This window comes from Oryctolagus cuniculus, chromosome 13 (genome assembly GCF_964237555.1).
Source record: "Oryctolagus cuniculus chromosome 13, mOryCun1.1, whole genome shotgun sequence".
NCBI classification, from domain to species: Eukaryota; Metazoa; Chordata; class Mammalia; order Lagomorpha; family Leporidae; genus Oryctolagus; species Oryctolagus cuniculus.
Window position 1 is genome coordinate 62,439,828 of NC_091444.1, and position 27,541 is coordinate 62,467,368.

Here is a 27,541-nt window from a genome sequence, read left to right on the forward strand (position 1 = left end):
GCTGCCAGAAATGCAAACATTGACACAGAGTTGTCGAACCCAGCAAGAGTATAGTCTAGAACAGAAGACAATTCGCAGTAATTAAGGTATAGCACCTCACATCTTTACATTTCTGGCCATACTAAAATACAAGGTCATCCTTTGACATGAACCAAGATCCTGTACCCCAGGGGTATGCATTATGACATAATGGGGTAAGCCACTCTCAGGACATCCACATCCCATACCAGAATGCCAGTTCCAGTGCTGGCTATTTCAGCTTCTCATGGGAGTTTCCTGCTAACGTCCCTGAGAAGAAACAGATGAAAGCCCAAGCATTTTGCCACCTACATGGGAGACTCAAATGGAATCCTTAGACTCCTGGCTTTGGCCTGGCCCAGCCCCAGCTGTTGCAGGCTTCTGGAAAATGAGGAGGCAAATGGAAGATCTCATTCACTCATTCATTCTCTGTCATTCTGTCTTTCAAGTAAGTAGATATTTTATTGGAAATCAACACTGTACTCCATGAAATCCTTGAGACTAATCCTGGAATGAAAATTTGATGGTGACATATACAAAAAATAAGTATCATTGCTCCATCTTTTATCAAAGTTGTAACAGTGAATTTTTTTCAACCAGAAAAAATATACACACCTGAGGAGGATTGCCCAATTTTGTCTATCATGAAAATGCCAACACAACAAAATCACTAAAAACTGACTTCTGAAGGAAACTTTTAATAACACCTGACTCCCAAGAGAAAATAAAAAACTGAGGCCTTTGAGAGCATAATTACTAATGCCTGAACCTGAAATCAGACACAGCAGATACCAAACAATGTAATCAATTTTTAATATCACATTTGCAAGCTATATTTATTCACACATAGATTTAGTATGTTTTGAATTATTTAAAATATCACTTGACTCAGCTTTCATTAATCTGAAACCACAGTCCCAACTTGACACTCACCCATCTAAGACTATTTTGAGGAAGAGTTGACATTTGATGCTAATATTCTTGGAACTCTAAAATTCCCTCTGTCCAACATTCCTAATTTATTACAACAGGAGGGGTGAGGGTGAGAAACTCTTAGCTATGCCTGGTTTTTCTGATAACAATGCAAAAGAAAAGACACCTAAACTCAAAGATTCCCTGATGTAGCATAGCTCAGCTCAACATTATGGACTTTAACACAGAAGCTCATAGTTCACACCTCTAATAGGAATGCACAACAACTCTAAGACACTAGTTTTGTAAAGTAAACCTCCATTGGAGACTTGTTAAATTACTAGCAACATTGATACTAAAGGGTCACCACTAGAGGGCAACTCTGGGTAGTGCCGTAGCACTTAGAACAGCGACCTGACAGGGATCATCAAGGTGGTCATGGGTGAACATTCCCATTAGAATGGTGAAACCACAGAGATGGAGGCAGGGAGGAAGGCTGTGCTAGCACAGAAGGCAACAGATACGAAGGAGCTGAGGCCTGGGAGAGCTTGGTGATTTTAGTGCCAAGGAAGCCATTTTGGACAACTCCATCATTGGAAGGAAGTTGGTAAAGGAGGGGATGTCAAGAGAGAGAGCAGAGGAGGCTTGCAGGGAGCTTGAATTCCATGTGTTGCACAACTTTATGCATAACAAACCAGAGGAACTCCTCCAAGATCTCGAAGAAGAAAGTGAACTTGCATTTCATTTAGAAAACAATGTCCTACACCTCAAGCCTTCCAAGGAATTTTGGGCTTAAAACAAGGGCAGGGTGCAGCCACCTGCAGTTCCAGCACCCCATATGGGTGCCAGGTCAAGTCCCAGCTCCTCCACTTACAATCCAGCTCTCTGGTATGGCCTGGGAAAGCAGAAGATGGCTCAAGTCCTTGGGCCCCTGCAACCAAATGGGAGACCTGGAAGAAGCTCCTGGCTTCAGATTTGCCCAGCTCCAGCCATTGTGGCAATTTGGGGAGTGAACTAGTCGATGGAAGTCTTCTCTGTCTCTGCCTTTCTGTAACTCTGCCTTTGAAATAAATAAATAAATCTTTTAAAAAATAAGTGCAATACAAGGATTTATACCTTAAAGGCTTTGCAAAATTCAGAAACAGACTTTTTTGTGTAGTAAAATCAATAGGTACATATCACCAGTCAGAAATGTAGTCAATGGCCGGCTCCGCAGCTCACTAGGCTAATCCTCCGCCTAGCGGCGCCAGCACACCAGGTTCTAGTCCCGGTCGGGGCGCCGGATTCTGTCCCGGTTGCCCCTCTTCCAGGCCAGCTCTCTGCTGTGGCCAGGGAGTGCAGTGGAGGATGGCCCAGGTGCTTGGGCCCTGCACCCCATGGGAGACCAGGAAAAGCACCTGGCTCCTGGCTCCTGCCATCGGATCAGCACGGTGCGCCGGCCGCGGCGGCCATTGGAGGGTGAACCAACGGCAAAAGGAAGACCTTTCTTTCTGTCTTCTCTTTCACTGTCCACTCTGCCTGTCAAAAAAAAAAAAAAAAAATGTAGTCGATGAAACAGTCTCTCTCCTCTGGTGGTAGTCTTAGGGCAAGCATGCTGAGAACTCAGAACCATAGTCTCTTGGAAGGAGGAGGACAGGAATGGACCAGACCCTGATTAGGGCAAAGTTTTAGGTGGGGACATCCAGAGAGAAGCCCAGTGTTGTGGATCAAGTCACAGTATTATGTGGGCAGGTTTTATGAGGGGTTGTAGTGATTCAATTGACACCCCAACCTAGAGATTTAGCTCTAGACTCATTACTTGAACTGAATACCAGGATATGTACAGTGACTGAATAATGTGATTATCAAATGAAAATATAACAGCTGACTCTAACTTCAGTTAATAGTAAACAGCATCACTGAGAATTGCATGATAAAGACAAGCAAACATCTGCATAATAGCTAAGGAACTAAATATCCCAGTCTGCAATATTTCCAAAAGAGTGATCAAAATAAAGTGCTTCATTTATAACAAGGGACAGGCCTGGCCCATCTTATATAGCTAATGTCACAATTATTGAAGGATTGCGATCATAGTGAAAGTTCACTTTATAGGATGCACACAACAATCAATTTTCAATGTTCCGTGAAAGTAAAACATTAGTAACTACTGATGCATCCTTCCCACAATTTGATATTTCTAACTTAATGGAGAAGAAAAGCCCCAAGATGTCATTATACTGCTCCAATTCATTAGATTTGCTCCATGTTATGGCGTCCTTATTTTGTTACTATTGTTATGGTTATTTTATTGGTATCAGATAGTTTTCTATGTTTTAGTGGACCCCCTATCAAGCCACACTTCTAATGTATGAAAATGACATGAACAGGCAAGTCACAGATGAAGAAGCATGGCTCAAAAGTATGTAGAAAGATTTTTAACATTACTTGTAATTAAAAACACAATATTTTTATTTTATCCAATTAGCAAAGATAAAATAATTTGATAATACATAATTTGGCAAGAATGGAGAAAAAGGTACTCACCTATTTTAAAGATACAAACTCTTTGGGATATGATTTGTACCATCTATCCAAGCTTAACATATATCTACCCTTTGACCTAGCAATTTGATTCTACAACATATAGCTAAATGTGTTTAAATAAGAACTACCTTGTGGCCTAGTTTATTACAATAACAACAAAACTCCCATTGAACTTAAATGTCCTCAAATCAATGAAGGACTTGTTAAATTAAATTCTATTTATACAATGACTACCATGAAGCCAGGGGTACATCTTAATATGTAAAGATGTCCAGGGAAAAATTTCTGCAATGAACAAAATCATTTCTATTTCTTCCCATTTGTGAGAAAAAAAATGGATGGATATCTAAAGTTCCATAATATAGCAAGATGATATAAATAAACTTAATACATACATCAATACACATGTATAAAGCCCTATTTCCTAAAGGATTTCCCTTACCTCTGGGTAAGGGAACTGCAGATCCGCAATAGGAGAGGGATCCTGTTTCAGTTTAAAATTGTATTGTTTATGTGTTCATCATCTGTATACATTAGCTTTTCAACTGCATACACAGTTACTTGTTTAAAAAGGCAGGGATCAAATGGAATAACTTGGAGATATGGGTATAATAAAATAAAGTCGGATGAACTAAATCTTAGGTGATGAATTTTATAGGTTAAACTTGAGAGATTTCTAAACAACATGTTTTTCCCTTTTATTCAAGTAAGTTACACTCTTTAATACTTTAATTCTTTTTATAAAACTGTATGGAATATGTACTCTTATTGTCACCTACCTCTGAAACAAGACAATTTGGGGCCAAAATTGTGGAGTAGCAAGTAAAGCCACTGTCTATGATGCCAGCATTCCATACAGGAGCCCATTTGTATTCCGGTTGTTCAAATTCCAGTCCAGCTCTTTGCTAGTGGCTTTAAAAAAGCAGTGGAAGATGACCCAAGCATGTGGGCCCTACCACCCATGTCGGAGTACTGGACGAAGCTCCTCCCTCCTGGCTTTTATCTGGCTCGGTCCTAGCTTTTGCAGGCACTTGGGGAGTAAGTCAGCAGATGGAAGACCTCTGTCTCTCCCTCTAACTCTGGTTTTCAAATAAATAAATCTCTCTTTTTAAGACAGTGTAGATGACCGAGTTTGCATACAGATGGACAAACTGAGACACACTCAGGTCTCTCAGGTGCCAAGATCTGACATGCTCTTCGCTGTGGCTCACTGCTACACCTTGATCTCGGCTGCCCAGGATGAGCCAACGTCCCAAAGCTTCTCAGTGGGTAGTTAGAGGTCTAACAAACTACAATTTTTAATTTTGTAAAACATGAGTCTGTGGCTCATATCAAAAAGTGACACTTCTGCACTGGATACTACCAGTTTTTGTGAGTGTGACTCAAAAATGAGATGAATATTGATATAAAACCTTTTTTTTTTTTTTAAAGATTGTTTGTTTGAGAGGTAGAGTTACAGAGAGAAAGGTCTTCCATCCACTGGTTCACTCCCCAAATGGCTGCAATGGATAGAGCTGGGCTGATCCAAAGCAAGGAGTTTCTTCCAGGTCCCCCATGTAGGTGCAGGGGCCCAAAGACTTGAACCATCTTCCACTGCTTTCCCAGGCCATAGTACAGAGCTGGATTGGAAGAGGAGCAGCCGGGACTCAAACTAGTGCCCATATACAACAGGTGTGCCACAGGCGAGGCCTAGCCCACCACATCACAGAGCCAGCCTGCAACACTTCACTTTCTAAACCACTGCCCAATCTTCTGCACACATGTTATCTTACTTTTGTCTCATAATACCATAGAAAGAAAATTAGCATCAATATATAAATGAGAATATCAAGCCTAAGCTTGAAGGGACAGATGTGAGATCAACCCTGAGCTTTCTGAAGCTGTTTTATGTTCCAAACACATCACTACATCAAGTGTGAGTCATTTCTGAAAACCAGCTTTGGACTGACAGTGGAGGTTTCTTTGAAGGCTCTTTTATTGCTTACAGCCATGTCTTTCAGATTCACAGTTCAAAGTTTCTAATCTGAAACATAACCCCACTCAAACACTGCATTCCAAATTTGCAAGCTGTTCTAAATTTCAACTTGCACAGTTTTGGAAGTTGAATTCGTTAACAGATTTTTTTGTTGTTGTTGTTAAATTTCATCTCTCTCAATATAGTCTTTGTTATTATGGCAATTACTTTAGCTGAAAGCCTTGATTAAAAAGAGTTTCCAATTTCAGGTCTATAAGCAAAATATAAAAACATTCATCAGATGCATCAATCTAGGTTTTGTTTTCATTTTTCTCTCCACTTCACCACTTTGGACAATATCCTTTTTGTCTCAGGTGAAGGGTTGAGCTCTTTTCTGTATGAGGAGAATAATTCTGCAAGGAGGGCTTCTCAGCAAGGTGGCCAAAATAGACTCTCTGCCAAAAAGCCAGCAGTACATTCTGTCCCCAGCATTATTCCTGAAGATCAGATATGGCTGTGCCCATAAAGCTTCAATGAACTTTTTGAAAAATATGTCCCATGTTCAAATAATCTTTTTGGAGAACTAACCTGGCAACAGGAAATGTCAACATCATTAATCATATATTAAGTTTCATTAAAATCAAAACTTTGAAATAATTAGCTTCTGCTGCTTCCCCAAATAGTAATTATAGACCATTAGGAAGTGTCATGCTCTCAGATTTCCGCCTTTAAAAATTAAATGCTAAAGATAAAACATTATTTTAAAAATAATCTTTGAGATTGTAGCTGTGGGAATATACACAGTACTTTCTGTGGACTGGGGCCAATCAAATCTCTCATAATTCAGGAAATTTGAATTCTGTTGGACTCAATGTTGAATGAAAATGTTAGTGTGTGCAATTTCACATGAAAGTAGAGTCCAAAGGCATAAAAATGCTTGTAGTTTAGTGTGTTTGGGGACTTCTCATTGCATTCATTTAAAATTAATCTTTTATTTTTATTCCCAATAATTGTTAAAAGTGATTTATCCAATGCTAGTTTGAAAGAAAATGATAATATCAGATATTTATACTTCATTTTGGTAGTTTCTCAGCAAGTTTTCTTTATCAACCTTATTTCCAAATGAGCCTTTAGTAATACAATCTAAACTTTAGCTTCTTCCCTCTCATCACCCCTAGATATTGCCCCCAAAATAAATTCTACTAGGGAAGAATAATAACTTGTTCTAACTAATACATATCATTTCAAAGAATAGTATTATTTTTGTAATAGCTTGCTTTACATGGCAATTATTACCCACTAAAAAAGGGTAGCTACTTAGTGATATATGAGATGTTGTTTAAGACACAAAGAAAGAAAAGGAGATGAGTTCTTTATTCTTCGAGATTGTTAATCCAGTTGGGGAAACAATGAAAGAACCAAAACACTGATAACACCAACATGGCTAAAACTGTCATTACGGAAACAGGATCACATTTTTGAAAAAGGGCAGAGGATGAAAAAGCCAAGCAGACTGAGGTTGCACAGCCCAAGCTTCTAGAAGACACTTTACAAGAGTAGATACACAGGAGAGGAGGAGAGCAGTGTGCAGTGTTTGTTCCTCTCCACTATCAACCTTTCCCACTCCACTGGCAACCCTTGAGACTCTGCTGAAACATTAAGCTCTTGCCTCAACAAGCTCAAAACATGTAAGCTCTGCTCTTTTCACATGGACAGTCTTATTTGCTTCCAAAGGAGTAAGTGTGTATGTAGAGGGGTTTGCTTTGAGAAGGGCAATGGGACATCTCCCCCTGAGACATAAGTTGGAGAAGCAAGTACAAATGAAGACACGTTAGGGATTCTAAGTTGGAAAGAAAGCCAAAGATGTATTAAGTGAATGTCATCTTCTCAACTGAAGTAACTCCTACACAGAAACTCAGGGGTAGCTTGGCTAAAGTGGTAGGAAAGAAGGAGGAATTGACAACTGGGGAGAGATACGAGAGAGCCATTAAGAGGTAGATCTGTTGGCTCACTTGCTAAATGCAGTAGATTAAACCTAAGTGTGGGCTGGCACCGTAGCTCACTTGGCTAATCCTCCACCTGCGGCGCCGGTACCCCAGGTTCTAGTCCCGGTTGGGGCGGAGCCGGGTACTAGTCCCAGTTGCTCCTCTTCCAGTACAGCTCTGTGGTGTAGCTGTTTAAGCTGCTGCCTGCAATGCCAGCATCCCATATGGGCACCAGTTTGAGTCCTGGCTGCTCCTCTTCCAGTCTAGCTCTCTGCTATGGCCTAGGAAGACCGTGGAAGATGGCCCAAGTCCTTGGGCCCCTGCATCCTCCTGTGAGACCTGGTAGAAACTCCAGGCTCTTGGCTTCAGATGGGCCCAGTTTCAGCCATTGTAGACATTTGGGGAATGAACCAGGGGATGGAAGACCTCTCCCTCTCCCTCTCTCTCTCTCCCTCCCTCCCTCTCTCCTCTCTCTCCCTCCCTCCCCCCGCCATTTCTCTCTCCTTCTCTCTCTCCCCACTTTCTCTCCCCCCCTTCTCTCATCCACTCTCTCTACCTCTGTAACTCTGCCTTTCAAATAAATAATTAAAAAAAAAAAACAGAAGAGTATCTTATAAACAGAGAAGCTATGAAGAGTTACCAGAATTTAGTTACTGATTGAGATAGGAAGAATAACCAGACCCAACTTCCGGTTGTGAGAGTTAAAAGTACAAATCCAGCTAGCTTTCTCAAAGTGAAAAGTAATACGTTCAAGTCTTTTTCATTTAAAGCTACCAATACCTGGAAATACTGGTTGAAAAATCAAGATATTTTGTCTTAAGGAAGTTGTTATGGGTTGATCTCCATAGAATTATTTGCCAGGTGTTAGAGTTTGCATTTAAGGTATTCAGCATTTTTCATTACAAGATGAGGTGACAGAGACACAGTGTTTCCCCTCAATAAATGAATCATTTTCCCTCCTCCAAGGAATGTTTACATGTGAAGTGTGACAGTACTAGCAGATGATATAGTAATCTATCACTGTATTTCTTTCCAAAGTCTAAGTACAATTTTTCTCCCAGATTCAGATTAGGAAATAAATACATTTATAGAATATCTTTATAACAGGAAGGAATAAAATATAAAATGTGGATTTTTTTCTCATACGCTCTGTATTTAATACTTGTTGCCTAGTAACCAGACTATAATGTATCATGGGTTAAAAAAGTCAATTGTCTTTTTATGATATTTCCTGTGTGAGACCATTCAGTCTGAAGGTAAAATATCCAGGATAGAAATTCACATATACATTATCAGGTTGCTGTTCATTTTAAGCCAGAAAAGTAAGGCTCAGACACTAATGCTCTCCACAGGGAACACTTACAATTTAAATTCATTATGAGCTCCAATTCATAATTACTGTTGAAACTCGGTGGTCTCACTTCAGCTTGGCAGCAATTCATAAAGGAGACCTGTAGCTATCTTCCCCTCTGGGTACCTCTCCCTCTCCCTCTCTCTCTTTTTTCACACACACACACACACACACACACACACACACACACACACACCACCCCTGGCCTAAGAAAAATAAACATAGCAGCTCAGGCAAGAGTTGAATGAAGAGAGGTATGGTATAACCATGCTGGGATGAGTCTGCCCATTGGAAATGATGCCAGGGAAACACTATTGGTGTCACTGAAGAGATTTCATTCATCATAGTTAAACTGTTGTCATTTCTAGATGAAGCCCAAACTGCACTGAACTGGGACAGATTGAGGAGGCCCATGTCTTCTCCAAGACATGCTTACAATTTTTTCTTTTTGAAAGGCAGAGTTAGTGTGAGAGACAGAGAGAAAGGTCTTCCTTCTGTTGGTTCACTCCCCTAATAGCCGCCACAGCCGGGGGGGGGGGGGGGGGGGGGCGGGGGCTGCGCTGATCTGAAGCCAGGAGCCGGATGCTTCCTCCTGGTCTCCCTTGCAGGTACAGGGACCCAAGCACTTGGGCCATCCTCCACTGCCCTCCCGGGCCACAGCAGAAAGCTGGACTGGAAGAGGAGCAACCGAGACTAGAACCCAGGGTGCCGGCGCCATAGGCAGAGGATTAGCCTAGTGAGCCACAGTGCCGGCCCTAAAAATTTAATCTCTTACTCAAATTTGGAAATTTTCTCGAGGTGAAATGGACTATCAAAAATCCTATTTGATATAACAACTAGAAATGTTCTTTGTTCATTGGAATATACATTTTTGCCAGGTTCATCAGGGAATAAACCAAACCCTCGTCTATAGAAGTTCTCAGAAATGACCCCTATGTATAGAATACGACCAAATAGTAAAGTGAATTAAACCATTGGTCAAATTCATTGCCTTGACTTAAAAGCAAGCATGTCAGGGTCGTGCTGTAGCTTGAGTCAAGGGGAAGGCAGATGATAAGGTATGTTTAGGGTATTCATCTCTTTCCTATCCAGGACCCTCCTTGACTCTTGCCCACCCCCTAAAAGAGAAGTTTTGTTTGTTACCTCTTACCGACATTTATTTTGACAATTTTTTTCTGAGAGTCCATCTTCATCCTCTCCCACAATGTCCACGGCTGAAAATATCAATGCAACTAGGATGGCGAAGCAGCAGACCAAGGCAAAGATCACGATGCACTTCTGCTGGGACTAGAGGAGAGAAAAAAGAGGAGGAAAAGTAAGTGGCACTGCTGTCACTTAGGAAACTCAAGATCTGACAACTTTTTAAAATTCCATGAAGAATCCTTAGGGATATAATTACTTTTATCCCTGTTAGAGGAAGACTGCTCTCTGGATAAAAATACTCAGACCTTCATGCTTACTCTCAATACAGCCATCAAAACCCTCTGAATTACACTAGAACCTGTTTAATAATTCAAGCGCAGCACCCAGACTTTTGAACAAGTTGCTTCCTCTCCTTTCTAATCAAAGGCAATCGAGAAAAGATCATTTGAAGACTTACTATTTCACACTGAAAATGAAACACAGATGCTGGCATCATAGATTAGGCAACCGACACAGTTCATTTTGAAACATTTTAAGGCACAACCAACATTCCTTCTCTTGATAGGATTTTCACCTAGAAACGCAACCCAAAGGTCTAGGTGACCTACGCCACTCATCTCCTTATCTTTGGGCTAATGGGTTATAATTTAAGACACCTCTGTCTCTAGGGGCTCATGGCTACAAGTGACTGAAGACGGAGCCATGATGACTGGGCAGAAGCCATGACCACAGGGAAAAATAATTTTACCTGCTTTTTTTCCCACTATGGTCTGAGCTCTCTTGCCCTTCCAATGTGTGAGGATGCAGCAAAAAGCTGCTTTCTGTGAACTAGGAAGTGGGCGCCTACCAGAACTGAATCTATCATTGCCTCAAACTGGATTTGCTGGCCTTTGGAACCCTGAGAAATAAATAGGTTGTTTATAAGCTGCTTAGTTTATGCTATTTTGTTGTAGTAAACTTAACAGACTAAGACACCCTCTTCTAGATAAACTAGGATGAGGACAGAACAAAAGCAATTTTTAAAAGTTCATGTCTCAGGGGCCAACGCTGTAGTGAGTAAACCTGCTGCCGGCAGCACTGGCATCCCATATGGGCACCAGTTCAAGTTCCGGCTACTCTGCTTCTCATCCAGCTCTCTGCTATGGCCTGAGAAAGCAACAGAAGATGGTTCAAGTCCTTGAGCCCCTGCACCCAAATGTGAGACCTGGAAGAAGCTCCTGGCTTCAAATTGGTGTAGCTCCAGCCATTGCAGCCAATTGGGGAGTGAAGCAGCGGATGGAAGATCTCTCTCTCTGCCTCTCCCTCCCCCTCTCTGCCTGTCTCTGCCTCTCTCTCTCTCTGCCTCTATGTAGCTCTTTCAAATAAATAAATATTTAAAATAAAAGTCCATGTGTCACTTTTATTTTATCCCATTTGTTATTTTATTTGAGAGGAAGAGCTCTCAACTGCTGTTTCACTCCCCAGATGCCCACAACAGTGATGCACAAAGCCAGGAGCTGAGATTTCAATGCAGGTCAGGTCTCACAGAAGGATGACAGGAACTCAACTAGTTGGGACATCACCAGTACCTCCCAGGGTCTGCACTAGCAGGAAGCTGGAGTCAGGAACTGAAGCCAGGTATGGAATCCAGGTACTCTGATACAGGATGCAGGTACCTTATCTGCTAGGCTAAATGCCTTTCTACTTTCTAAGTAATGCTATCAGGGATACAGAAAGATAAGCGTGCTCTTTGCCCAGGCAGCAAGTGTTATCCCTTAGTGATGGAATAAATATATGCACATACATGTGTGTGCATGTTTGTGCACTCCTACACATGCAAACACACATACTTGAGAGTGAGTTGATAAAACCAGCTGAGCTCACTCTTACCACCCTCCTGTTCTTTATCACTATGGTCACTTCATCTTCAAGGAATTCAAGGAACCTTCCCAACTCAGACTCCAGTTGACCAAGAGGCAGCCTCACATTAAAAATTACTGAGGAAGGTCCAGTCAGTTAGGAAGTAACAGCATTTCTGTAACCAGGCACAATCAGCCCAAGTCAGTGTTGCTTTCGTATCCTCTAATCCTCACTGAGGCCTTCGGTACTATTCCAACCTTGTTCCAACTCCACTTGCCTGTCAGCATGCTCTTCCCTTACTCTGCAGTCAAAGACAAAGAAGGTGAAAGCAAAGGAAGCCATAACCACTGTTCTTTCATCACCTTTAAGACATGGGTTATATTTTATTCTTTTTATCTCCAAGCAACCAGCACAGTGCCTGGTAAACAGAAGATGCTCAATAAATCACTGTTCTGCACATAAATAAAGAGTGAATGAATGAATGGAATGAAAATGAGAGCTGCATATTTCCAAGGATCCAGAGTCACATGAAATATTTCTAATTATTCGGATGTGACCTTCCTGAAAATGGGTTTGCTGTTATATTTTTGGTGATTGTAGATTTCGCAACTCATTCTTTACTGGACACAGAGGCAAATTCGGGAGCTACCTTCTGCAACCATCTGTAACTCAGCAGACACATCATACATTTGTCTTGCCTTCTGGTTTCCTATTGATCCTCTTTTTCTCACTAATTTTATGACTAATCAGCAGCATAGTGATCTGATTGAGGGCTCAGGCTTCAGAATCCGGATTCTGCCACTGCTGCTATGCTCTTGAGCAAGTTATTCAGTCTCGTGTTTCAGCTTCCTTATGTGTAAAATGGAGATAATAACAACTTGGTAAAGTACTTAGAAGAGTGCCTGAAAGACAGATAGAACTAAATCAAACTAAATAGTGTTTGCTATTGTTAGTACATTATTGTATTTTGAATAGTTCTGTAAGGTGCCTTGAATAGTTGGAGAAACAAGATGAACACATGAACAGCAACAAGAACAAAAAACAGTAAGTATGTGTTAAGACAGACAGAATAACACACAAAATAGGACAGTTAAAAGAGAGATGTTACACAGAAATTTTCTACTATAAATTTAAAAAAAAAACTGTTCTAAACCCAGTATCAGAATGGCATTTCTCCATTTCTCTCAAGTTTCAGCATGCATCAAAATCCCCTAAAGGGCTTGTTAAGATATACATTGCTGGGCATCCTACTTCTAGAGTGTCTAATTCACATGATCTCTCTATGGTGATGCACAAAGATATACATTTGTAATAAATTCCAAAAACTTTTCTATGCGGCTGATCTAGGGCCACAGTTGTAGAATATGGACCCTAAATTACTGCAGTCTCCCCTTATCCATGGGAGATATGTTTCAAAACCTCAGTAGATGCCTGAAACCATATACAGTACCAAACTTATATATACATTTTCTCCTATCCATGAATACCTCTGATAAAGTTTCATTTGTAAATCAAGCTCAGTTACAGTAACAACAATAACAATCACAAAAGAGGGCAATTATAAAAATTCACAATAGAAGTCTTGTGAATGTTGTCTCTCTGAAAATACCTTATTCACTCTTGTGCTGGTGTGAGAAGACACCAAGGTGAATGACAAGGTTACGGTGATGTAGTGTTGGGATCCTGTGTAGGGTTAATTGAACACAAACACTATGACACCGTGATAGTCAATCTAATGGCCAAGACATCTACTGAGTGACTAACAGGTGGGCAGCATATACAGAGTGGATGTGCCAGACAAAGGGATGATTCACATCCCCAGGCAGGACAGGGTGAGACGATGTGAGATTTCATCACACTGCTCAGAATGGCACACAATTTAAAACTTGTAAATTGTTTATTTCTGAAATTTTCCACTTAATAGTTTTGAACTTCAGTTGATAGCAAGTAATTCAAACAGTGCAAAGCTATACAGTAGATAAGGAGGCACTGCCGTATCATCCCTAGTAAATCCTGCTTGACATTCTTCATCCTTGGGACTCAGGTGGCATGCACATTTTCAAACATTAAAGAGATCACTATAAAAACACCCTAACAAAAATATAAATAAAAATGTAAATATAAATATATAAATCTTTTAAGCTTCTTTGGAGGGGGTTCAAAATGTTTTTTAAGTTTTTATTTATGTATTTGAAAGGTAGAATGACAGAGAAAGAAGGAGAGACAGAGAGAGAGAGATCCTGCATCTGCTGGTTCACTCCCCAAATGCCTGGAATAGCCAGGGCTGGGCCAGGTCAAATCCAGGAGTCAGGAACTCCATGCTCCTCTAAGTGGGTGGCAGAAGCCCAACTGCTGGAGCCATCACCCACTGCTTCCCACGGTATGCACGAGGAGGAAGTTAGATTTGAAGTGGAGGCTAGACTTGATCCCAGGCACTCCCATACAGGATAAGGGTGTCCTAAACAGCAGCTGCTGTGCCACAACATCTACCTCCTAAAAATAATTTAACAGTGATTTATTAAAATATTTTTTACATTTTCTACTTTGAATGTATTTTTTCCTGGCAATTCTGATTACTTGCATAATCAGGAAATGTTTGCTGTTAAATGTTTTTAAAGATTTATTAATTATTTGAAAGTCGAGAGAGAGAGAGAACATACTTCTATACTTTGGCTCATTCTCCAAATGGCTTCAACAGCCAGGGCTGAGCCAGGTCAACAATAGGAGCCAGGAGCCTCCTCCGGGCCTCCTATATTAGTGCAGGGGCCCAAACACTTGGGCCATCCTCTATTGCTTTCCCAGGCACATGAGCAGGAAGCTGAATCAGAAGAGGAGCAGCTGGGACTTGAACTGGTATCCATACAGGATGCTGGCCCTGCAGCTGGCAGCTTAACCCTCTGCACCACAGTGCCAGACCAATGTTAAATATTTTTTAAAAATATACATAATATAGGGGCTGGTGCTGTGTTGTAGCAGGTAAAGCCACTGCCTGCAGTGCCTGCGTCCCATACAGGCACTGGTTCAAGTCCCAGCTGCTCCACTTCCGATCTAGCTCTCTATTACAGCCTGGGAAAGCTGCAGAATATGGCCCAAGTCCTGGGCCCCTGCAGCCATGTGGGAAGACCTGGAAGAAGTTACTGGCTCCTGGCTTCAGATTGGTGCAGCTCTGCCCATTGTGGCCAATTGGGGATGAACAGCAGATGGAAGACTCTCTCTCTCTCTGCCTCTCCTTCTCTGTGTAACTCTGACTTTCAAATAAATGAATCTTTTAAAAAACCATATTATATATAAAAGATCACTCATAAGTCTACTCAGATGTAACTGTCATTAACTTTTGTTCCATTTCTTTACTATACCATTTCTACCTAATAATCTGATAAAATTGCATCACTCTCTATATAAGATTTTATGTTCTGTTTTTTCACTTGATCACATTTAATGCCAGTAAATGTTCTTTTAAAAGAAATTTTGAATTTTTGCATGATACTCCATTACATGGATGTGGCATTGTCTCCTTTATTCCAAGTTTTTTAAATTAAATTTACTTATTTTACAACAGATTAAACATCTGTTGTATTTTATTTTCTTAAGAAATTATAAAGAGAAATAAGAAAAAAATTTAGAGAGATTTAAACTAACATAATGACATTCACGTAACTAAGTGCAGAAGAGACTCTAACCCAGGACATCATATTAAAAATTACCTAATAAAGAATCCTTAGGGAGGCAACTTGAATATATCCTATCAGGTACATCACAAGCACTTAATGGCTGAATTTTAGTAAAACTAACGCTCAGACTATGTATATATTTGTTTGCCTTTATTCTGAATATTTTGATAAAGCAGTAAATGACACCACTGGCTACTCTGTGTGCTACTGGAAGCACTATTATGCAAAAACAGACACATTTCTATTAGCTTCTATTCATTTAATTCTATGAATTAAATTCTACTAAAAATAATAACTAGAATTTTCATTTTAATTTGTTAAAGAAGTGCAGACTCTGATATTCATTTTTAAATGTCTCTTTGGAAAAACGTACTGCCACAGTATAAGGTCATATTACTACTTTCTTTATTCTCATATAATTTCCATCTCATCAAAAGGGAAAGATTCTGTTCAAATGATAGCATCAGAGCCTCATAAATGAGACCTAACTTCAGGTTACTAGGAGACTTATTCATTTTCAAATTAACAGATTATTTCAGAAATAAATTTGAACTACATTTTCTATTTTCCTTGAATTGAATGGAGGGAAGTAAAGTTTTAAGGAGAACCCATAAACCCGATTACAACCTAAAGCAGTTCAATGTATTAAGGGCAAACAAAATTTGAATTGCTATTATCTAGTGTCAGTCAAGGAATACTTTCCACCTCTGTTTACATGCAAACTGAAAAGAATGACTCTCTTGGTCAAGAAGTAAATTTAATTATGATAACATTTGAAACATTTGAATGTCATATCCTTCCTGAATACATTTTACCTCAAATATAGAAATAGAGATGTGTGACCTCTACCTAGGGAAACAGAATTAAACTTGAAAGTTAGAAGAACTACACAAGGGTACTTCAAAAAGTTTGTGTAGGGACAGGTGCTTTGCTTGGTAGTTGGGATGCCTGTACCCTGTATCAGTGAGCATGGGTTTGAGTCCCAACTCTGTTTTTGATTCCAGCTTCCTGATAACGAGCACCCTGGGAAGCAGTGGTGGTATCTCTGGTGGATGGATCACTGCCATACATGTGGGAGACGTGGATTGAGTTTCTAGCTCCCAGTTGGTATAGAAATTTGGGGAGCGAACCAGCAGATGGATACTCCTCAGGCTGTCTTTGTCTCGGTCCGCCTGTTAAATAAATAAGAAGTTTAGAAGTTTATGTAAGTGAATGAAAAGATGTTACTTTAGAATAAAAAAAGTTTTTAAATGTAGTTTTTTCCTAATATGTATTTTCCATGAACTCTTTGAAGTCCCCTCCTATATTCCAACCTGGGTTTTTATGTAACAAGCTCTTTTTTTTTTTTTTTTTTTTTGGACAGAGTGGACAGTGAGAGAGAGAGAGAGACAGAGAGAAAGGTCTTCCTTTGCCGTTGGTTCACCCTCCAATGGCCGCCGCTGGCACGCGGCAGCTGGCACACCGCGCTGATCCAATGGCAGGAGCCAGGTGGTTATCCTCGTCTCCCATGGGGTGCAGGGCCCAAGGAATTGGGCCATCCTCCACTGCACTCCCGGGCCACAGCAGAGAGCTGGCCTGGAAGAGGGGCAACCGGGACAGAATCCGGTGCCCCGACCGGGACTAGAACCCGGTGTGCTGGTGCCACAAGGCGGAGGATTAGCCTAGTGAGCCACGGCGCCGGCTAACAAGCTCTTAAAAGGTAAAATGCAGATGTATAAAAAGTAACAAAAATTAAAATGATTCATATCTTTTGTCATTTTGTTTATCATACTAAATTTTTTTAAAAACAAAATCATGGCTAAATCCTAAAACTAACACACTTTATATGCACAGTTCTTCATACTTTTCAACCTGGAAGTTCTGATGCAGTTATTTTTTCACAGATGACACGATGTACAAACTAGGGTTCAGAGATATTTTCATGAGCTGACCAAGGTGATCCATCCAGTTGAAAAAAGTTTTGGTATTATATCAGGTCTCTAAATCTTAAATCTCTGGATTTGATTTATAGATTCACACTTTTCCCATTATGGTTTTTAAAAATCTCTTCATTTACTATTTAATCTCAACTATGGTATCATCATCCTCATCATCATCATCATCATCGTTTGGGCTAATGAATTCCCACAGTTATCCATTAGTAGAACATTAGATTGAATACTTGGCCCTGAGCTCTGGAAATATGGCATTCGTGGGTCTCTAATTTTTGTATGCTTCTAGATACAATCCTATCTTGAGTTCTTAGGCACGTTTTCAGGGAAAACAGGTCAACGAAAGAACCAAGCAATCACCTCTGGTGACTTACCAAGCTCCTCAATAATGGCTACAGCATGAAACTATGTCAGAAATGGCTACACCATGGAACTTTGCCAGGAAATCTAGACTATAAACTACACAAGAACTTTTTTCCGGGAATCCTTATAGAATAATCACTTCATTTCCCATATATACGTTTGTGTTCCTCAAGGTTCCATCTTGGGATTTTTCTCTCCTTACTGTATCCCTTCCTTGCTTCCTTGAGGGATTCTTACCTAGGCTTCATTGGCTGTTTCTAACAGTAATTCCCAAATGCAAACCATCAACTCAGGGTACACTGCTGATAATCCATACTGGAAAGGAGAATCCTAGAAAAATCCTCTGGAATTGACACCAATCCCTATAATGTAAAGGCAGGGCCTGGCTTTTTGTCTGTTTCCCTCAACCCAAGGTGTTCTTTATCAAAAGGAATTCACTGATTTGAGGTATTGACACAGCTGTCCCAACAAAGCTCTACCAACTCAAGAAGTCATTTTCTTCTCCAACAGGTAAACACTTGCTGGTCAGTATTGCCCATAGCGGTTGTTTAGGGGTGTTCCAGGTCCAGGCAGGGAAATTCCAGATCTGGAGCATAAAGAGAAGACTCGCATAGAATACCCTCCCGGACCAACTGGAGCCCATCTGGCCATCATAAATTCTCTAAAGAGCACTGCATTAGTGACCAATCAAAGGAATGTCACAAGCACCACTGACCAATCAGGAACTTGGACACAAGCTGACAACATACCATTCAGCCCCAATTTCAATCCAGGAGAACCTCAACCTCTAACGTCCCTGGGAGCCTCAGAATCAAGCAGTAGCTGGCCAGCTCCTTGTTCTGAGCTTTGCAATAAACACCTACTTTCTTCCATCACTCTGTCAGCACATTGCTTTCTGCCTGTCTGGCGAGGGGACCCAGTTTGGGGGTTCTGTAGCAATACCTCCAGTTAGTTTGGGGTGTTGTTCAGGAACAGATTGATCCAAATAAGGATGCAGTTCCACTTTACCCAACTAAATACTTCCTTTGCCTTGCTTCCACAATCACTCTTAAAAAACCTCCCCCCCCCATTTACCTTCAGTACAGCCCAAACCTCCTGCATTCCGGAGCTGGCTGACTCATGAATCACTGCTTGCTCAAGCAAGCTTTTCAATATTTAATGTGCTCAGTTAGTTGTCACCGATCAGGGAGAACATATGATATTTGTCCCTTTGGGACTGCTTATTTCACTCAGCATGACGTTTTCAAGATTCCTCCATTTTGTTGCAAATGACCGGGTTTCATTTTTTTTAACTGCTGTATAGTATTCTATAGAGTATATATCCCATAATTTTTTTTCTTTATTTTTTAACTTTTATTTAATGAATATAAATTTCCAAAGTACGACTTATGGATTACAATGGCTTTCTCCCCCCCCCCACTCGCAACCCTCCCCTTTCCCACTCCCTCTCCCCTTCCATTCACATCAAGATTCATTTTCAATTCTCTTTATATACAGAAGATCAGTTTAGCATATATTAAGTAAAGATTTCAACAGTTTGCACCCACGTAGGAACACAAAGTGAAAAATACTGTTTGAGTACTAGTTATAGCATTAATCAACAATGTACAGCACATTAAGGACAGAGATCCTACACGAGGAGTAAGTGCACAGTGACTCCTGTTGTTGACTTTACAAATTGACACTCCTGTTTATGGCATCAGTAATCTCCCTATGCTCCAGTCATGAGTTTCCAAGGCTATGGAAGCCTTTTGAGTTCACTGACTCTGATCATATTTAGACAAGGTCATAGTCAAAGTGGAGGTTCTCTCCTCCCTTCAGAGAAAGGTACCTCCTTCTTTGAAGACCTGTTCTTTCCACTGGGATCTCACTCACAGAGATCTTTTGCCAGAGTGTCTTGGCTTTCCATGCCTGAAATACTCTCATGGGCTTTTCAGCCAGATCGGAATGCCTTTAGGGCCGATTCTGAGGCCAGAGTGCTGTTTAGGACATCCGCCATTCTATGAGTCTGCTGTGTATCTCGCTTCCCATGTTGGATCATTCTCTCCCTTTTTTATTCTCTCGTTTAGTATTTTCAGACACTAGTCTTGTTTATGTGATCCCTTTGACTCTTAGCCTATCATTATGATCAACTGTGAACAGAAATTGATCACCAGGACTAGCGAGATGGCATTGGTACATGCCACCTTGATGGCATATCCCATAATTTCTTTATCCATTCTTCTGTTGACGGGCATTTAGGTTGATTCTATGTCTTCGGGCCAACAAAGAAGGCAGTACCTTTCTCTGAAGGGAGGTGAGAACTTCCACTTTGAATATGGCCTTGTCTAAATAAGATCGGAGTTGGTGAACTCAAGAGGCTTCCATGGCCTTGGCAGCTCATGAAAAGAGCCTTGGGTGATTACTGATGTCATAAATAAGAATGTTAATTGTTAAATCAACAGGAGTCACTGTGCACCTGCCCCCTCTGTAGGACCTCTGCCCTTAGTGTGTTATACTATGCAAATTAACGGTAAAACTACTACTCAGACAGTACTCTATACTTTGTGTGTCTTTGTGGGTACAGTCTGTTGAAATCTTTACTTAGTATATACTAAGTTGATCTTCTGTATATGAAGATAATTGAAAATGAATCATGATGAAGAATGGGATGGGAGAGGGAGTGGGAGATGGGATGGTTGCTGGTGGGAAAGAGGTTATGGGGGGGAAAGCTGCTATAATTCAAAAGTTGTACTTTGGAAATTTATATTTATTAAATAAAAGTTGAAAAGAAAAAAATATTTAATTTGCCCCTGTTCATCTTTCAACAGTTCTAACATGTATGGGAGAAATCTCAAGAGGAACAGAAAACAGCATCAATCCTGGGAAGCCAATATCCATCAGATCAATGTCCCTAATGAAAGAACAGAAAGAATATGGGACTATAAATAAAAACTTTAATAGCTAAAAATTTGCATCTTTCAAATAAGGGTGGGAGCTTAGCAATAACTAAGATTGACAACTGTACCTGGCAGGGGTTGGGCAAATAAGCATTAAATAAAAATGCAAACTAGCTGACTTTTTGGATGGCAATTTGACAGTTGTTATCAGAATTTTAAGTGCACATATTTTTGACATCTAAATTTCACTTCCCAAAAGATAATTTTACAGGATTGTTTACACATGTGCACAAATTTAAAATGCAAAATGTTCACATGATTATTTGTAAAAAACTGGAAATATTTCAATTTGATATAGAAAAAATATAGTAACCATATGGAATATTATGTAGCCATTAAAATAGATATGTATGTTTATAAGTGAATAGAGAAATCTTTAATGGAATCACACAAAACTATTATGGTGGTTATCCATCAGAAAGATTTTTTGAGATCAGATGGGTTACAATGCTAAAGGTATCCACAGTTCATTATGCATTTTTTCTGTATTATTTGTCTATTTTTTATTATCTGACTCTAAAGTATCTCTGATAGCAATGAGGAAGAGGTTCCCTAATTTTGGACTACTTCTATCCCAGGACACATTATTGCTACATTTTCTTTAGATATGACTCAGCATCAAGCCACTAACCCTGGGTAGTATTCTGTTTACATAAAGTCCCTCAAATTATTAATCAAAGGACAGAACTCCAACTCATGTTTCACAAATTGCACAGGACACCTGGAGATTCCCAGAGTTTTGGAACATAGGGAACACTCAGAGACTGTCCACTTCAACTCTCATCTTACACATTTCTGGGTAAGAAAACTGTCAGGAGCAGGACATGGGAGACCTGGCCGCACACTCTTTTTTTCTGCCAATGCTTACTAAGTTGAAGGACACACAAGAAAGCAAACGAAACAGCAGAGTTTGCAAAAACCAAATGGTACACAAGAGGCACTTCAGGGACAGTCTGTGACTCAAAGGCAAGCACATTTGGCACACTTTGGTGGAGCTGGGTCTGGGAGGACACTCAGGACATAACCGAACCTCTTTAATCCCTTGTTTCCTACACCTGCAGTCACAGGTAGCCTTAGGCAAATATATATATATATATTTAACTCAATTTAAAAATACTTTGTGAACACCTAACACATGTTACACACTGCACTAATCTGGCAATTCAGAAATATAGCCCCCTTTTTTAAGAACGTCGTTGCCCTTAAGGGGATTAGTCATATTTTCTTATAACAAAATACCAGATGCAGCCTAATTCTATAAAGAAAAAGGTTTATTTTGGCTCATGGTTCTAGAGGTTCACAGTTCAAGAGTTGGTGATCCCATTGGTTAGGCCTCTGGCAATGATGTTCCTGCTGGCATGAGTCCTAAGGTGTATCATTGGCAACAGAAAGTGTCTTTTGTCTCTATCAATCTGTATGCTCTCTTTATAAAGTCACCAGGGTTCAGTCATGAATGTTCCTCCTTAATGATCTAATCTAGCCCTAATCAGTCCCTAAAGGCCTCACCACTTAACACCATAATTGGATCAAATTTCCACCCTCTAAGTATCATTGACTTATGATTTTAGCCTTAACATCTTGTATGAGTTCAGGAGCCCAATCATAAACAAAGCTATGGGGGGGGGGGGAGGGAAGGAGGGAGTGTGTGTGTGTGTGTGTGTGTGTGTGCGCACGCGTGTGCGTATTGCAGAAAGGATGGATGTGCCATTCCAATGGTACAGAGGGCTGAACTGAAAGGTGGTACTGGCAGGTGTGATTGTGACCTGTTTCACAACAGAGCTCCACTTATACAAGCCAATTCTGATAATCCCCACCCATCACCGCCTGGCAGCCCTACACATCAAGTACTACAACAGGAATAAGGAATTTCCTCCATGCTCACCATAAAGTGAAATGACTTATTCTGAGTATCAGTGAGTAACAATACTCAGTTCATGTCAGTATGCAGCTGTCATTATTTAACACCAAAATGCTGTATTTTCACGTTCTCTGTCTCCCTCCCATCCATTGTATGTAAAGTTGAATAACAACAATCAAAAATGACAAGAAATAGCCAGCATGCCTTTAACAAGCTGGGGGCCATTTTGGTAACCTGCATTCTACATTGTACTATGAACAAGCTGGGAAAAAAACTTTGAATATTTCAGTGCATCAAAGTAAGTCCAAATCTTTTAATTTACTATGATAGAAGATTTGTTCTAAGGTCAGTTTACTACGATTATTTTGTTTCTTTTTCTAATTAGTTTCCTGGTCACTGCAAACAAAGATATTTCACCCAGTGAAGGGGAGAAAATATCACTGTAAATCCATAAGCTGTACTTTGGAAATTTATATTCACTAAATAAAAGTTAAAAAAAAAAAACCTATAGGCAAATCATATTAAGCTGTAATACAGATTTAAAACTTTGCTCTCATCCTACCATCATGACCACAACTTCTAATTTTTATACTCCTGTATTTTACCCTGTTTATATCAACCACTAGGTTCTTGTCTGTGAGTCTCCATTTTAATTGTTAATGTTAAGATATTAGTAGTATGTTTCCTTTTTGCCTTTCTACATTACGTAATCTTAGTTTCTGCTCTGTTCCTTATCCCTCATACCTGGAAAGTTAGGAAAAAAAAATTAAGCAATATTTAAGATAATTAAAATACAAAGAAAGTCCAAATTGATTTTGGCTATACCAATAAAATAAGAAAAGAAAAATGCATCTTTGGCACTCCAAGTATTCAGTTTCCCTCTTATTTTAGCAAACACACACATACAATCCTCAGTCCCCTTGAATAACAGCGCCATTTTTCTCTGCTCAGATACGTCCTAGCTACCTAAAGTTCACTGCTTCCTGAGACATCACTAACTACTGGAGTATCCTACTACACTGGGAAGGCATGTGGTGAACAGGAGCATATTGAATACTTGTGATGAAATTTTCCCCTCTTAACCTTGGCCCTAGCTCCTGTCGGGCTCTCTCTCCTGCCCACCTCATCCCTATCTCCCTCAATTGTTGTCTATTTTCAGACTTCCTTTTCTCCCTTACCCCTCACTGCTCCCTACACCCACCACTATTCCTGCTCTCTTTCAAACATCCCCGGGGCACCTCCCCACTTCTAATCTTTCCTGGATTCAATGCTTCCCACTGATTTACAATCCCCAGCTGAACTTGTGTTGGCTTTTCCCCTACAGAACACTCCATCAGTCTGCTTTGGTTGCAAGTGGCCTACAAAAATACAAATGACAACATCCTGAGGCAATGGAAAAGAAATGCAATTTTACAATCTAGTTCAAGGAGGTCCATAGCAGTTGAAGGAGGAAAGGCAGAGGTTAAATATTTTCATGGGTACTTTAACAGATCTAGAGAATCTTGTCTAATTAACATCTCAGTGGGAATAAAATGCAGCCTGCTCAGTGCTCTTCCATATGCCAACATCCCCTTTCTCTTCACCATTGCTTTATTTATTAGCCTCCTTTGTCAAAGACTCAGGCAAATGCCCACCACAAGCCACACACAGGGCACAGCCATGTCCAGGCATCAGCAGTATGGATCTGTGCAAGCGCTGTTTTGTGGATCTAGATAGTCTGAGGATATCTGAACAAGGTACCATGCTGAGCCCCACAGCAGTCACCTTCCACTAGAAGACTGCCTGCTTATGATGGCTGCAGGGTGAGAGAAAGCTGAGCTGAGCTGCTGTCAGGCTTCTCATCAATCTTCCTTTGGCTGAGTCATTAACAGCATTAATAGCAATTGCTCTTCCATTCTTCACGCTCCCTACCTAGGCATATTTATCACTCCCTCTGAAGCAGAGCCAACAACCTTCTAGAATGCCTAAATCACAAAATAAATAGAAAAAGAGTAAGTGTGGTTTATGTGTTCCCTCTTCTTCCTTGCCTCCCAGCCATGACCTCCCAATTTCCCTATTTATCAGAGAGGCTGACTGCCACTTCATCAGGAAGATCTCACCTACAGGGACAATATTAACAGCCCCTACTTAGGGCTTTCTCCTTTACAGAGAGGTATCTGCATACCTGTCTGCCCTTCCCTGCCCTAATCTCTGATGACCTCCCTCTTTGGTCAATGTCCCTGTGCTGCCTGACCATCAGCCTGGTCCTATTGAGCACTCCTGGCCTCTCCCCTTCCAGATCTGCAGACAGTGGAAACAGGTTAGAGGTTTGATTAGGGCTATGAATGGGCTAAGAACGGTGCCATTTTGAAGCCTATACCTCAGGTGCACGGTGCAGCCACCTGTGTCGTCCGCCTATGTCTAACAATACCCCATTCTTCTCTTGGTGACGTGGGTCCCAGCTTTTACAGCTATGCTATCTAGGTTTCTTTATTATTTTTTATTTTTTATCTTTTGACAGGCAGAGTGGACAGTGAGAGAGAGAAACAGAGAGAAAGGTCTTCCTTTGCCCTTGGTTCACCCTCCAATGGCCGCCGCGGCCGGCGCGCTGCGGCCGGTGCACCGCGCTGATCCGACGGCAGGAGCCAGGTGCTTATCCTGGTCTCCCATGGGGTGCAGGGCCCAAGGACTTGGGCCATCCTCCACTGCACTCCTGGACCACAGCAGAGAGCTGGCCTGGAAGAGGGGCAACCGGGACAGAATCCGGCGACCCGACCGGGACTAGAGCCCGGTGTGCCGGCGCCACAAGGCGGAGGATTAGCCTAGTGAGCCGCGGCGCCGGCTGCTATCTAGGTTTCTAAAAAGTTTGAAAAGTACCTCTCACTCTACACAGACAGCAAATCAGAGACTTTATAACTGCTTGCCTCCCAGAGGAGAGTTTAATTCTTTCACAGTCAACACAGCTTCTTCCCACCAAATCATCTGAAAATCACCACCTTGCCATTCAGTCAACAGAACAGAATTTTATATTCTTGACAGGGGCTTAACCTCAGTCCCAGGACAACCTCACATAGGAGGCCTGATAACTCAGACATGGGCAGCTCCTGGGAAAAAGAAAAAAGCAAGATAAATAGACCAATAAACTCAAAAACAGACCAAAAGAACCATATAAAACTTAAAAGTGAGCAAAATATGTGGATGGACATTTCTCCAAAGGAAATGCATCACTGATCAATAAGCATGTGAAAAGATAGTCAACATTGCTTTAGGGAAATGCAAACCCAAACTTCAATGAGCTATTTCACAGCCATCAGGATGGCCAGCATCAGATAATTAGAAAAGAGCAAGTGTTGGTGAGGATGTGGAGAAACTGGAGCTTTCTGCATTTCTGGTGGTCTAGGATGGTATGGCGAATATAGTGTGACAGTACCACAGTTTCCCAAAAAAAAAAAAAATTTAAAAATAGAATTACCTATGATCTAGCAGTTCTATTTCTTGGTTTAAGAATGGAAAACACGGAATCAAAGAGAGATTTGTAGATCAATTATGACAGCAGCATTTTTCACAACAGCCAAAAGACAGAAACAACTCAAACCAGCAAAGGGACAGAATATGGTATATGCATACAACGAAATATTATTCATCCTTAAAAGGGGAGGCAATTCTGACACATGTCAAAGCAATGAATTAACCATGAAAACATTACACCACGTGGGAAAAAAAAACAACACAAAAAGACAAATGTTGTGTGACTCCACTTTGAAGTATTTAGAGCAAATTACTGAGATAGAACAGTGGTTATTGGGGGTTAGACTAGGGAGGAATTGGGAGCAGTTGCTTAACGGGTATAGAATCTCAGATCTGCAGGACAAAAAGACTTCAGTGAACACATGGTGGTGAGGGTAGCACAACATGAATGTATTTAATACCACTGGACTGCACACTTAATGGTTAAAATGGTAAATTTTATGTCATGCATATTTCACCAAAATTAAATTAAAAATGAAAACCACTAACAGTAACTGGTGAATTTGGACTTTACCAGCTTTGTCTCCATACCGAGGCTTCTCCTTAAAGATTCCTACATCTTCCTCAAGTTCCTGTATCCCTCTCATCCCATTCTCTGGTCTCACATACTTCAGAACATTTCCTCCACATCCCAAGAAGTCAGCATTTACCAATCTCAAATGGCACTTCTTGCCGCTTCTACCTGGAAGACTAACAGCTATTTGTTAGTCCAGGAGTGCAGCAAGAAATAGGATTCCACTCTTGTAAGCATGCCCAGCATCTTGTGTGGCATTCTGTATGTAGTAGACATTGAGGTCACTCATGTGCACAAGGTTATGTTCCCAGGAGAAATCTGTGCCCTGACCTAAAACCTACCAACTGCTCTTCAGAGGGCTCCCAGGCTCAAATACACTGGGAATCTCCAGGTATGTGGTATTTAGCCATTTCCTTTGCATATACCTGGTGTCCACTCCCTCTCAAATTTCAGCCTATGCCCTAATGTCAAGGGATTGTGTAGATAAAACTATGTGTGCAAGTTTGGGACAAAACTAGTCACTGCAAAAATATGAAATTCTGAGTAAGGAGTGAAAAATATGTTCCAAGGAAAGAACAATATGTGAATCTCAAAATGGACTTTGAGCACACGAGCATCCAGGAAAAGCATATTATGGACATAGCATCAAGAGCAGGGTTACCTCTCTTCATTTCTTTGCTTTTGTTTTCTAGTTTTTCATAAATCAAATTAAGTGGGGCTGGCAACGTAATGCAGCCAGTGCCTACAGTGCAGAAAGCTCACAGAAAGGGGCTGGTGCTGTTGCACAGAGGGTTGAGCCACCATCTGCAGTGCTGCCATCCCATACGGGTGCTTGTTCAAGTCTCAGCTGCTTCACTTCCAATCCAGCTCCCTGATCATGTGCCTGAGAAGGCAGCAGAGGATGGCCCAAGTACTTGTGCCCCAGCACCCATGTGGGAGACTTGTATGAAGCTCCTGGCTTCAGCCTGGCTCAGCTCTGGCTGTTGCAGCCATTTGGGAAGTGAACCCATCGATGGAAGATCTCTCTCCC

At 40.9% G+C, this 27,541-nt stretch overlaps 1 protein-coding gene across 8 annotated transcripts in view; it reads right to left on the reverse strand.

Moving 5' to 3' along the window:
• Nucleotides 1–27,541, reverse strand: part of PLD5 (phospholipase D family member 5) — a 415,385-nt gene that overhangs the window by 247,460 nt on the left and 140,384 nt on the right. For 3 of the 8 annotated variants that reach the window (XM_051820761.2, XM_070055585.1, XM_070055591.1), the window contains exon 2: nt 9,897–10,033. In XM_051820761.2, coding sequence (XP_051676721.1) covers nt 9,897–10,033 — 137 coding nt within the window. Of the gene's footprint in view, nt 1–9,889; nt 10,034–16,353; nt 16,509–19,973; nt 20,073–27,541 lie in introns of those variants that run through there. The other 5 variants (XM_070055590.1, XM_070055589.1, XM_070055588.1 and 2 more) reach the window with 3 other exon arrangements.